This window comes from Nilaparvata lugens, chromosome 9 (assembly GCF_014356525.2).
Source record: "Nilaparvata lugens isolate BPH chromosome 9, ASM1435652v1, whole genome shotgun sequence".
NCBI lineage: Eukaryota > Metazoa > Arthropoda > Insecta > Hemiptera > Delphacidae > Nilaparvata > Nilaparvata lugens.
In genome coordinates, this window is record NC_052512.1 from 15,739,630 (window position 1) to 15,754,153 (window position 14,524).

General features: G+C 34.8%; 1 protein-coding gene across 5 annotated transcripts in view; it reads left to right on the forward strand.

Annotated features, from left to right (window-relative positions):
• Positions 1-14,524, forward strand: part of LOC111062167 (putative fatty acyl-CoA reductase CG5065) — a 72,226-nt gene that overhangs the window by 26,529 nt on the left and 31,173 nt on the right. For all 5 annotated transcript variants that reach the window (XM_039435551.1, XM_039435547.1, XM_039435550.1 and 2 more), the window contains 3 exons: positions 1,216-1,361; positions 3,525-3,634; positions 6,814-7,012. In XM_039435551.1, coding sequence (XP_039291485.1) covers positions 1,216-1,361; positions 3,525-3,634; positions 6,814-7,012 — 455 coding nt within the window. The remainder of the gene's footprint in view (positions 1-1,215; positions 1,362-3,524; positions 3,635-6,813; positions 7,013-14,524) is intronic.

Genomic DNA, 14,524 nt, shown 5'->3' on the forward strand with positions numbered 1-14,524 from the left:
TTTTCAGGCACCACCAGCAAAAAGAAAAGTCTTTGGCCGCTGGTGGGAGTCGCATAAAGTCCGATTTAAAATAAAAACTGAAAACAAAATACAATTCACAATACAAAATCGAGTTGATGACAAGAAAAAAATACTTCACTGCAAAAAACAAAAGAGTGATAACGAATTTTGAGAGAGAGAGAGAGAGAAAAAAGATTAGGAAAAACTAAAATAAAACAGAGATGAAAAATATGACTACCATTCAGGTCTCAGGAATCACAAAAAATAGAGATTGCTTTATAAAAATATATATAAATATAGGCTATTATTACCACCATTCAGGTTCAAGGGAAAAGGAATACTTTTCCTTAATCCAATCCTCTATTCCCTTCAAATCTATTCTTTGATGAATATCAAATGGAATTATATTAATAAATCTAGAGCTCATATACAACAACTGTCTTCTTAACATGCTCAACTTAGAGTCTTGAACAACATACTTCAGCGAACTGTCTGGTCTCAAGTTGTGAAATGTTTTATCAATCCTACAGAATTTATTATTACTTTCAACTATATATTTGAAGAGTCTCTTGAAATAAAGTTGCCTTACTGTCAAAACTTTGAAACTTTTGTATATGATTGTCTGCATCTACTGATAATTGGTTCTATCTGAATATTGTTAACAGTAGCAGCAATAGTAGAGTCGGATATCATTGAAAGGCTGCTGCCAAACATAGACCCACCTATCACAGCTCCAACGCCCACCGCTGGCTTTGTTGCCAGATCGTCTTTTAACAATGTAGAATTAATAATTATCTAACAAAATGTTATTGTTGCTTTCCTAATCATTCATAGTTGAGAATGATATTGTATGTATCAATGTATGGATAAATAATTCTAAACTCACTGACTATAATCCTTGTATGTAAGACTAGCAGGTAACCCGTGCTCCACAAGGGTCTGTTTTAAAACTTGACCGAGTGAAATCTTTCAAAAAAGTGGGAGAATTCAAAATAGGACTATAACCATCCTTGTTGAATTAAGAATCTATGTGCAAAATTTGGATATCTAAATCATTCCCGTTTGTCCGGTATGCAATCCACAAGTTGACATGTTTTGATGTGAACAAACACAACCCTACTCTCTCTTATTATATGGATAGATAATCCTTGTATGTAAGATGGTGGTGATGACAACACATTGATTAATTGATGAAGTATGATTAATTGATTGAAGATGATGCTGCACCTATCGACGGCTTTCTGTCATGTGGACGTGGTGGAGATGGAGGAACGGGTCTATAGCAGTGACATAAACCCTCATGACGTCATCAACCTGACCAAATGGATGGACGGCCAGTCAATGGATCAAGTCACACAGAGGTCAGTTGTATCTGAGAAAACTTCTATGCTGTATTCATCTGTGGTTGTAGTGAAAGAATAGAGCCTCAAGGATAATACAAAAGGAAACGAAGTCTCCTTCGAACGCCAATATTACCGTGAAAATCAGACTATAGAATTATTCTTCATAAATCAGTTGTCGAGTGGATTATTAATTGCATGCAATGACGCATGCAATATTAATATTGTAGGATTTGTAGGGATACGGAGGACGCGACTTTACATTGAGGTCTAGACAAATACAAATAGGTAATTAATAGTGGCAAGCGGCCAATAAATACCTGGCGATTCAGACGTCGTTTTGATACGATTCCCATAGAAGTTGCAGTCAGACTGAGGTGGTTAGGGAACTATGAATACCAGGTACGCGCAGTCGCCATTTTGAGTCACAGAAGAAGGAGCCAAATTCAAGATATATCCGTATACTCTATGTTGTATGGTTTTTGACAGAATTTACATTGACATCACTGAAGAACTGAAGTGGCTCATAAATTGATGGGAATATTTTTCCAACAAGGATACATTCAAAAAATGAACGTATTGTTCAGAACAAAATGAAAAAATGATTTGTATTTAATTTAACAAAATCCGGTACCGTACAAAACTAGTAAAGCTGTAGTCCTTCAACTCTGTGCCTCAACATTATTAGTTTTGGAAAGGCGCAGTCTTCAGGAAAAAGTTTCACTACTCACTACTGCATGGACTATTATTAGATGTAAAAATTACCAATACCACAGTAGGCCAGTAAATTATTCATATCAGTCCAATTTTGGATGAGAAAAAGATATAGGCCTAGGCTATACTACTGTAGCTTGCACAAGCTTAAAAGACTTGCTGTTACAAGTGTATTGTAATAGTGAGTCTTCTAAGCCACTAGGATCGGTATTTTTTGAAGACAATATTAATATTCATTATAGAGTTAATGATATCAAGGAGAATTTGAAAGTAAGCCTATAAACTAGTGATAATATTGTAAACCAAGCTACTGCTCCGCTCAAACACTTATCTATATTAGGTACCTTATAATAGGTATGGTAGCCTACAGTTTGTAAGTTATAATTGTCAATTATTAATGTAATATTGTTTTGAGATGATCAATTAGTAGAATAGAAAATGCTTTTAACGTAGAGTAATAAATATGAAGGCAAATTGCCTTTCTTTTTTCATCTGTAGGAAATCTAAACAAGCGAAACCCTTTCTCTGTTTATTGGCACAATTTATTGCCGAGCACCCCACCATAATGAATTAGAATTATTAAAAATATCAAAATATAATCACTACTTTCAAAGCGTAGCAATACAAGCAGTTGAAACAAATGCTATGCTATGACTCAAAATGGCGACTGCGTGTACCCAGTCTTAGAGGTGATGACTGCTGGCTGGTGGCTTGCTAAGGGGAAGGGTGAGTGGGTGCGCTATCAAAATATTATCTCCTTTAACACAGTCAGTTCGATTCTCAACAAATATCTCAATGTAACTTTGTAATAAATGAGCTGCTGTGTGGACTATTTATCGCATGCAGTGATACATGCAATTTATAACTGAAAGTAACATGGTAGGCCTATTTTCTCTCGACCTTTCTCTGATTTCAACTCGGGCTGACCTGTTGTCAGTATGTCTTGAATGAGATCAGTTTTTAATATTAGCATTTTCCATACACCAACCCCAACAGCCATTAGCTGCTTTCACACCGACATCTCGCCGACACGACATACAAACAGGATTTACTCTGATGGACATTATAAGAAGAGGCTGTGGTTTATAGCTGCACGAGGTCTACTGTTCACGGAACTACTAGTGAGATCTTAAAGGTGTTCTCGCAGACCTTATTTTGAAGAAAAGAGATTGCTGACGGCTCCTGCTATTCATAAATTTGATTCAAATTTTTTTTTGATTTCATAAATTCGAATTTGATTTCTTCGTTTCTAAAAATATACGGGTATATGAAGAATCATTTTTGCATTATTATAATTACTTAGTAGTTGACCGAGTGAAGTGAGATTCAAGTCGACGGGTTTGCATTTCTCTTTATGTTTATATTTATGTAAACTCCACATTCACGGCGGAGCGCTGCAATAGTTTTTCCGGCCTAAGAAATCACAAGGATGAAAGTTTGAAGATATGTAATTTATTGGGAACATTGCAGGTTGATCAGCCCTCACCCCAACTGCTATACGTACACAAAGCGGCTGTCAGAGACACTAGTGGATCAGAGTAGAAAACAAATACCAGTCGCCATAGCCAGGCCGTCAATTGGTGAGTACATCTTGAAGATTTCTTCTTCTTCTTCTTCTTCTTCTTCTTCTTCACTTTTCAATATATTTTGATTTATATAATATCATGTTGCCAAAATTGAACAATTCGAATAAATTTCTGAAGAAAAACATTTTTATTGTTTTCAGTTTTTGAGATATGAACCCCTAGAAATGATATTGGGTTATTACCTCAGCAGCATCGATAATATCGATGAAATATCGATGATAATAACTAAAATACAGCCCATTCAATACAACATTGGTGTCCTAACCGGTTTTGACCTTGAACGTTATGCAACATTGCCATAATTTTACCTAGGGAGGAATATCCTATTGGAACTGTATGTGATGGAAGTGTAGATGTAACCTTGTTTTGATTTTTTGAGTTAAATGTGTGATGAATTTTTTAAATAGACTTCATGAGAAGAGAGAAAAATTGTGATTACCTTTTAAAATGAAAGAATTTGCTAAAGGAATAGTTAGCGACCGAGCGATAAAGCTTACTTATCAGTAACTGTATATTAGATAAGAGTACCGTTCTGTACTGAACATTTTCTAGAAAATTATTCAATAAAATTATAATTATTCTGCAAATAAAGCACGAATTATTTACGAATTGCTCATTGAATTTGAGGTTACACTTTGTTTACTATCGATCAGATGTTTAAAGCAGCCTGAACACAGCTGACTGATTCAAAGTATTGTCAAATGTCATGCCGGTTTCATGCAAGGTATAATATCATTCCTAAAAATTATAAAACTATCAATAAAGGACCAAGAATTTCGAATAAAAAATAAAATGTATGTATTATCGTTGAAATTATTTATTATTTAAGAAATTATATTATATGTCAGTCTTATTGTAACTAACTAGGTCATAGCATGAACAGTATATTATTGATAAAACGGCAGAAATTAATTATAACAGTCTCAAACATAATAAAAATTGCATAAGAATATTAATTTATTAATGATTAATTCAACTGAACCACATGGTAATTAAATCTCTTTGGCAAGCCTAAGCCAATCATAGTGCATAGAAATAGCACCAAAAAGGTGATCGTTTGAAAGCAACACATGTTAATCTACTATCAGACAACAAACTGCCTTATCATATACGCTAGCACATGTACATTGTATGAGAGGAACTATGTCTAGAAGATTAAGCAGTTTTAAGAATTACATAAATTGAATTATTATTGTAATTAAAGGAATATATTCTACTGCTTGCCACTGACGTCATGTCTACGTCACAATCGTTCTACCAATGGCAAATTTTCATGCAAATTATTACATCGAGATTCTCAGAAGAAAGGTCTAGCCAAGAAGCTGAGAGAAAAAGACAGCACTTCCTTTTGAAATCCTCACCGTTCAGATCTCTTTATAGTTACCAAGACCTATTCGTAAAAAATTCTTGTTCGATTTTATATGTTTATTTGTGAGCCAATATTTTAGGCCAATCTATTTGTTATTTGTAAATTTATATCATCAATCGATAAACTAAAAGTTTAAAGTAAATTATCCCTTAATTAATTTGGTGAAGGAGATATTTAAATCAAAATTCCACACGTGCTGAAACCGAAGCCTGGATTGCTGCCGATCAAACGATTTTGATCTAAAGAAGAAAACCACGACCGCCAAGGAATTTCACGTGAGTTATAAGTTAAAGGGGCCCCAATCTACGCTTCGAAAATATTTCAGTGCAGAAAGATATAAAATTTTCTTCGTTAAATTATGGCCATGCCGACAAGCGCTTAGCATTTAAGAGCCTAGAATTTATCCATATAGAATTTCTAAGAATTTGTAGTTTGATTAGCTATCCTCCGCTGCCAGAACCACGACCCCGAGCATTTTAAAAATATTTTTATAATTCATTTTTTCACTATTTTTTCAAAACTGTTAATTTTATCAATTGTAAAATTCTGTCGAATCACGCATGGTATCATGCAAGCACAAGAACATTTTTAACTCTTTTGTCAATGCTAAATTATTATCAATCTGTAAATCAAATTATGAATCTGCACTGTATGATCATATATTTTATTATAATATATTCCAGTTTTGTTAATTCGTTTTCTGAGTTCGATTATTTCTTAAGCCTGTCAATTATTGTGTCTGATACGTTCTATATCATCAAGAACCGATCGAATACGATCATTGGAATAATTGAATTAAGCTGGATATTGGAACAGGTCTAAGTGGATGTAGCGAGTGGGGTCAGATCGAGATATTTTTCTTTGTCCTTACCTGCTCATATATCAGCTTTTATCTGTTACCAACCTCGACTTAGGAGCGAACACATCAATTGTACAGCAGATGCAGCCAGAGATCATATAAATTCCTACAATAGAGCTTAAAACCCGACAAGACTCTGTTCTCGAAGTATATTCTGAACGATATTGGTCCAAATACCGTATTTTAATCCTTCAGAACTTATTAGAGACGCAGTCCGTAAATTATCTACATCGGGATTTTTGCTCGACCTGTATGATTTTGTATGCTCATTCTTCACAGGTAATAATTTTAAGGTATCCGTATTCAGTGTTTAGCGATCGCTACACTGCTTATAAAAATTTCATCACTATACAATCTGTCATTAGAAGAATCAAGGGTGAGCGAGCGTTTAGGCCTCCCGCGATTCCGACAATTGTATTGAATCTTGTAGTGAATCAATCAGTCTGGTGTACACTTAGCGTCCACGTACGCAGTTACAAAATTTATAACCTCAACACCGTTGATTTAGTACAAGATTCACTCTACATGTGTGAAGCCGTTAAAAAACGCACCACATGATTTGCCGGCCCAACGTGAGGCATTTAAATATAGCACTACATGATTTGGCAAATCTCTCTACATATGTGAGGCGAGTAAAATACAGTTTTACAAATGTTATTCTATCTACATTTCGAAGAAAAATACCTCAAGGTTCACTTTCTCCTCACAGGGCGTGATGAGAAATAGGGCATTGAATATTGAGTGCCGTTTGCACAAAAGCTGGTTAAATATTAATCGTAATGATTTCTAGGAGAACCAATCAGAGGTTTTTTAAAAAACCTCTTTTGATTGGTTCTTGTGAAATTAATCACGGTTAAAATTTAATCAGTTTTTGTGCAAACAGGGCCTAGGTGTTTCATAAAATTGAGAATGAATGTAAATTTTAGTGGAATGTTTTTGTTGCAGTTACGCCATCAATAGAAGAGCCCATGCCTGGATGGGTGGACAACCTGAACGGACCAATGGGATTGCTCGTCGGGGGCGGGAAAGGTGTCATCCGAACCATGCACTGTCGAGGAGAGCTTTGCGCTCAAGTCATTCCTGTCGACAAAGCTATCAACGCTATTATATCTTTTGTACCAACAGCCGTTGCTATTTATGACAAGTAAGTAGAATCCACGAATAAGTACTCTGTTTCCATGATTCATTTAAACTGAATTGATTCAATATTTTGAATTTTTATTACTATTCAAGAATAGTTGTGCAATTTCCTATTCATGTAAACCTTTTAAAAAAGAGCAGGAGTTTCAACTATGTATTCAATATATTTTCTTAAAATATATTAAATACATTTAATAAGTGTTTTTTAATATTGTGATTTCAAGTATTCAGATACTTTATATTTAGAACCAGAAAAACGCAACTAAGGGCCGATTTCCGAGCTCGGGATTTAGCTAAGTTCGAGACTTTGAACAGCTGGAGTCAGAAAATTGCCTTTCCGAAACAGGGAATAGTCTTAGTTTTTATGATAATCTTTATTTTCTCATTACCTGCTATACGTTATAATGGCAGTGTTTGATTAGCAATGGTATTGCCATTTATTGACTCTGATCTTTCATGGAAACCACATCTGGAATGCCTGAAAACCAAACTTAATTCAGCAATTTTCGTTCTCAGAAACCTTCAGGCTTCTCTGGATTCGATGGCTCTTAAAAGTGTGTATTTCGCCCTGTTTCACTCCCTTCTGAACTATGGAATTATTTTTTGGGGTAATTCTAGCAGTGTAGTGGAGGTGTTTAGACTACAGAAGTGGGCATTGAGGGTGATGATACGAGAGTCAATCCGAACTAGTTGTAGGCCCTACTTCAAAAATCTTGGAATTCTCCCACTCCTCAGCCTATAAAATTCTGGAAACAATCTGCTTTTTAAAAAAACACATAAATTAATTTGATACAGGAGAAAAATTTCACCAATATTCAACCAGATACAGAAATAATTTGAGTGATGATGCACACCGAAGTAGGCTACTATGTATGAGCGAGGGGTAAGGAGTTCAGGTATCCGGATGTACAACTTATTGCCATCTCACATAAAAGAAAAATCAGGTAAAGATTTCCGATTCTTATTGAAAAAATAACTTCTATCCATATGTGCCTACTCAGTGGAGGAATATAAAGATTTCTACAAACCACAAGATGGAGGTTTAAGAAGATAGATAACATGTTGCTGTTTGATTAATGTCAAATTGACATATCCTTATACCCCTTTCACAGGTGGTCGGTGGATGAAATAATAATAAATGAATAAATAAATAAATAAATTGCTATCCTTGTCCATCATTCAATAAAGCAGAAAGCGCTATCTCTTCCTCGCTTTGCTCTGTCGCCAGATCATCTTTCAACAATGTAGAATTGATAATCTATCAAGAAAATATTTCATTTTAATTATGAAAACTCATTATGAAATAATTGAGTGATATAATTTCTTGCTTGATAAAATATAACTGATTATTTTAAACGAGAATGAACAGTCAATATTACATGGGAAAACCGGTATCAGATACCGTCTACAGAAGTCATTAGACAGAAGGTCTATAGAAACCATAAGAGTTTACGTTATCATATATTGTAATCCACAAAAGTTAAGAAATCTATCTCTTTCTCTCTCACTCACTCTCTCTTTCTTTTTCATCATTCATCACATCTCCCCCCTATCACTCTCTCTCGCTTCCTCTCTGTCGCTCACTCACACACTCACTCTCTCTCTCTCTCTCCCTCTCTCTCTCTGTTTGCAATCTTTCACTTGGCACTTAAGACTTCCACTCGGAAAGAGTCGCTCAATGAATGGAATGTGGAACGGCTTTCCCGTTTTTAATGAGTAATTAATCATACTGTTTCAAAAGAGTGTGATGTCTGCTTTATATAAACAAGCTCTTCCAAATAAAAGCTCATTCAGAATAATTTTGTGTCAAAGGACTTGAAGACTGATCAAGCTGTTCATTCAATGACTTGCTCTTTTGGAGCGCGATTTCAGTGACATTTTTCTTACAGTGAGAACCTGATTTCAATGACATGTATTGATTGATTGATTGATTGATTGATTCGCTGGCTTTATTGAAATCCTAGGAGGGCGTAGTCAGGGCATAGTCGGCCCTCTCTTACATCTAACCCTCCATACAATTCAAGGGAGATAAGAGATAACTTAAAACTGACTCGATTCTAAGCTAAACTAAGACAAAACCTCATAAAATTAATATTGATATTCCCGGGCTGACAAATAATTTTTTGAATAGTAGCGCTCATCGAATTTACATCTAGCTGTTTACCCTGTTGTCAATATTATTCGTGGGATCAGCTGGATGATCCCACACACATGCACTCGTTCACTCTCTTCCATTACGGTATCGACAGACGACAAAATTTCCAGCTGTTTTTCCAAGGACGTATTTATGCTTTTAATGTCCTTCAGCGAGTTATCCAAGGGTTGAGACCTAGTGCAATCGAATCTTCATATCATGAACCTACTTTGTTACAAATTTCGTGAAAATCGTTGGAGCCGTTTTCAAGATCCGTTGAACATAAATATATACCCATATAACCATATAACTACATAAACAGATAACAAAATTAGCACATAATGATATAAATATATTGGAGGCATTGACAGGAATGAGGATCGGCAACGTTGTTCTATCTTTCTTCAATGCCATCATAACGTGGACCTCACTTTAATAAAAATGAAAACTGCTGAAGTAGGATCCATTTTACAGGGTCAGCACTCAGGTAATATCAATATCCTATCATATTAAGCGAGCAATAATTTCTGTATATCCTCCTAAAACCCAAGCAATTCATATTAAAGAAGCTATGATCCGTTGTTCTTTTAGAAGAATACCATTTCGAACTCAATAGAAACCCAAGCATTTTTTCCAATTTACCACGTTAAAGCCTGATCCTTCTAAAAGGACGCAGTTTTAGGGATTTTTTTGGATGAGTAGGGAATTTTATGTTGGTGAATGTTGGACAACCTGACATTGTGTTGGTGTTTGAGCTTCATTTCAAATCATTGTTGAGTAGATTGGCGGTTAATATCACGTGCATTGGAATGCACAATGGGCCTTAGGAGGCTATAGACGGTGACTGATACAGGTTTATCGATGTTATATAACAACTGTTCATTCTCGTTTAAAATAATCAGTTATATTTTATCAAGAAAACAATTATTTTTTTTAATGAATTTTCATAATCAAGATTGAATGTTTTGTTAATTTATTATATTCATACATTGTAAACAAACGATCTGGCAACAGAACAAAGCGGGAAAGAGATAGCGCTATCCGCTTTGTTGAATGATAGACAAGGATAGCAATATAATTGCTAATGAAACACTGCCATTATAACGTGGACCTCACTATAGATTCAAATTACTACTTAGTCAATGAGAGGGCTGCTGGAGAATACGGTCTATCTCTCTTCCCTTTCTGAAATTTTCTGCCCTTATCACCTCATCCAAAAACCCAACCCTCGAACAAACCCTTCCTAAATTATCACCCAGGAATCGAGAACAAAGGGAAGCCCTATACACGATTGTCCAGTACAGATTAAATAATAGGCGCATTCTCTTCTTCGGGCAGAAAGTTTTCGAAAATGAAAAATTGAGCTCCGCGAAAATATGTTCTGGAACAAAGCCCGCTTATGTTTGCATTGGTGGTCAGTAGTCAACAGCGAAATAGCCCGTCGTAAAAACTTGAGTTTTCACCATTTTATTCTTTGTTTTTACCCATTTCTCCACGTTCTTTCTCATTTGATCACACCTTTATTGGCTGGAAATCAATTCGCTCTGTCTCACTCACATTACCCGGTCATGTGTTGATGCGTTGCATAGAATTTTATATCCTTCTTGGAGAATCGACAATTATTTGTTGAAACACCGCCGATTTTATTCATTCATTTACAATGCAAATGACACTAATGCAATAACATTATAGAAGATAGAATAATAAGGTAGTACTTGTGCTATTTCTCTTCCAAATTTATAGATGACAAAGTTAGGTTAGAATTTCACGTGTACAATTTTTATAAAATTTTAGCCCAAAATAAACATGAAAACTATGAATTTTGAATTTGGATGGCTTGAATTATTGAATTTATAAGTAATATTCTACTCAATTACCACTTGAAACTAATCGGATTATTTTGAAAAATTTGGATGCATTGAAGAAACACAAACTTGTAAACACTGAAGCTACATTACAATATTATATGATTTATAATAATCGTTAATCTAATCGAATTCAATCTTTATTCTCATTGATAAATTTTTTCAACTTTGTAAAATTTGTTGAATATTTATTAGCATTACCGTAATTTAATGTAAATTAGTGTATAAGCCAGTAAATAGTGTAACATACATAAATAAAGAACACCAATATAATCTAATCACATACTTTGTCACGTCCTTATTTCAGTTGTCTTACCATTTTCTTCAGGTTTTACTCGATCTGAGTAATGAATCAGAAAATATTGTGTTGAAAATTTGAATTCTAAAGCATTAGAAATCATTTATCATCACACATAGAAACCCAGATTGGACAACGATTCAAGCCTCAAGTCGGAAAAGTAGGATTTCGCTACGCTATAGTCAGGTCCAAATTTTAAGTGCAGTGTTTGATTAGCAATGGTATTGCTATCCTTGTCCATCATTCAACAAAGCGGATAGCGCTATCCCTTCCCCGATTTGCACTGATGGCAGATCGTCTTTCAACAATGTAGAGAATTAATAATTAACTAACAACATATTTCATCTCAATTATTAAAATTCATTATGAAATCATTGAAAATATAATTTCTTGCTTAATATGATTCATTTTTCAAAGCGAGAATGAACAGTTATAATGTTACATCAGTAAACCTGTATTTGCTACCATCTATAATAGAAGGCATTGACAAGACGAAGGATCGGCAACGTTTTTCTCTCCTATCTTTCTCAACTGCCATTATAACGTGTACCACACTATAGTAATCAATAATGCTCAGCAGAAGGCATCATACGAGTATTAATAAAGTGGATATTAAATAAACAAGATAATGTATAATATATTATTTAATAAAACAAAATAAATCGTATAGCACTCTTTATTTAAAAAAAAACTCTTAAATAGTTGAACAACTAGTTTCGGTTTACACCATCTTCATAAGATTTATTTTGTTGTATTAATTTAAAAGTAGCCCATGTCAATAAGTGTTTTATATTATTTAACTAGCAGGTACCCCGTGCTCCACAAGGGTTTATTTGAAAACTTGACAAAATGAAAGCTTGTAATGAAATCTTGAAGAATTGAAAATAGACCCATAACCATCCTTGGTTAATTTAGAATCTATAAGCAAAATTTCAAGTTAATCAGTTGAGTAGTTCAGACGTGATGATTCGTCAAACATAATTTCTCTATCCCGTACGTGTATAAGCCAGTTCTTTCCTTCATTATAGTATAGATGAGATATTATTACTGCACCAACGAGGCCGGAATTGTGTTGGGAACCAACTGTGCTTTATTTTCAGTTCTCGCAGTTTTCTCGACCTAGAAAAACTTTCTCATTTCCACATTGCAGATTGAAAAATATTTCGCTGTGTGGGTTTTCCATCGCTAGGAAAACTCATAGAAAATTCATCGGGAAACTTAGGTAGATCACAGCTTGCGAGGCACCAGTTTTCTCGATCTGTTTCCTGTCGCAGTTTTCCATTTTCCAGTCGAGTCGGGAAAACCTGTGGAAAAACTTTTACCCGCCGAGTTTTCCTACAATCAATTAGAACGATGGGTCGAGTTTCATTCGAAAACTTTCGATAAATCGTATAGTATGATTCATTATGATGTGGCAGCACTGTGTTGATATGAACAGGTTGTGCTATACATGAGGATAGCTGACACTTCAAAGTTCACGTTTGTAATTTGTGGATGAAACAATAGTGAGGTTCATGCTATAATTACAGTGGAGAAAGATAGGAGAACAACGTTGCCGATCCTCTGTCTTGTCAATGCCTTCTATAGACGGTAGCTGATACAGGTTTATTTACTGTTCATTCTTGTTTGGAATACAGGTTTATTGATGTAATATTATAAAACTGTTCATCCTAGTTCAAATAATCAATTATATTTTATTGAGCATGAAATAATATTTTCCAATAATTCAATAATTGAAATAAAATATTGTTTTAATTAATTAACATCACAATGTAAAAAGACGATGTTAACATCGATTGCAATGTTAAAGACTCTACAATGTTAAACGACGATATGGCAACAGAGCAAAGCGATAGAGAGATAGCGCTATCCGCTTCGTTGAATGATAGACAAGGATAGCAAAACCATTGCTGATCAAACCTTACCATTATAACGTGGACTTCACTGCAGGCGAAAAACTTGGCGTTGACAGATATGATCAAAGATATCTCTTTAAGGTCTTTGGATATAATCAGATAACTACTCTCTTGAAGCGAGAGGTCTACTGTTCACAGAGCTACTATAGTGAGGTCCACGTTATAATTGGCAGTGTTTGTTTAGCAATTGAATTGCTATCCTTGTCTATTACTCAACAAAGCGGATTGCGCTATCTCTTTCTCGCTTTGCTCTGTTGCCAAATCGTCTTTCAACAATGTGAAATTGAGAATTGATTGACAAAATATTCCATCTGAATTATGAAAATTCATTATTAAATTATTGGAAAAATAGTTGCTTGCTTAATAAAATGTAATCGATTATTTTTCACGAAAATGAACAGTTAATTATAATATCAATGAACAGCTACAGTCAATAAAAATCTGGTGTGGCGCATTCACACATCTTTCCTTGCCGTTATGAAAGTAATTGATCACACGACGCTAGTGTTCACGCGCATCTCAAGTCTACTATTCAAAGATCTGAGCCAGCTGGTGACATGACAATGACGCTGGAGACACACGAAGTCTGCTATCTCTTCATAGTGAATGATTTAATAGAATCAACAGTTGCCAACAGTTAGCAATTTGAATAATAACATTTTCTCGAATTTCGAGCTTATTTTAAATTTTAGGTGTATATGTTACTGAACATTAATTATTGTTGAGATTTTCATGCTCAATCTTTTCCACTTATCTGAAGCCTGATAATTGTGAATCTAGAATCAAACTTTGCATAGATGGGGCACGTGGAATTTTCACAGATATGGGACTTTAGGCAGTTGATGGAGCTTATCAATAGCTATTTCAGGTATAAATTCGATCGAAATCGTTGGAGCCGTTTTCGAGAAACTCTCGAAAAACCCTGTTTTTGACAACATTTTCACCATTTTATTCGTCATTTTTATACACAAACACACACACACACACAACACACACACACACACACACACACACACACACACACACACACTTAAGGTGTCCTTAAGCGCGCCTCTCCACTAGGAAATACTGAAATGAAGTGCATCTAGCGGATGATTCTCATAGAACATGATCTCATGAACTTATGTCATTGTGCGAAATATCAATGTGAGGACAATGTTGTTGGAGATGATGGTTGAAGCTGAAAATTAGGTGTTTTTAACAATACAAGCAGCATTGTTGTCATGTGTACCTGAAAATCTATTTGAGATCTATGATCTCAAATTGTAGAGCACAAGAATACGCCCAGAGAGATTTTGAATCA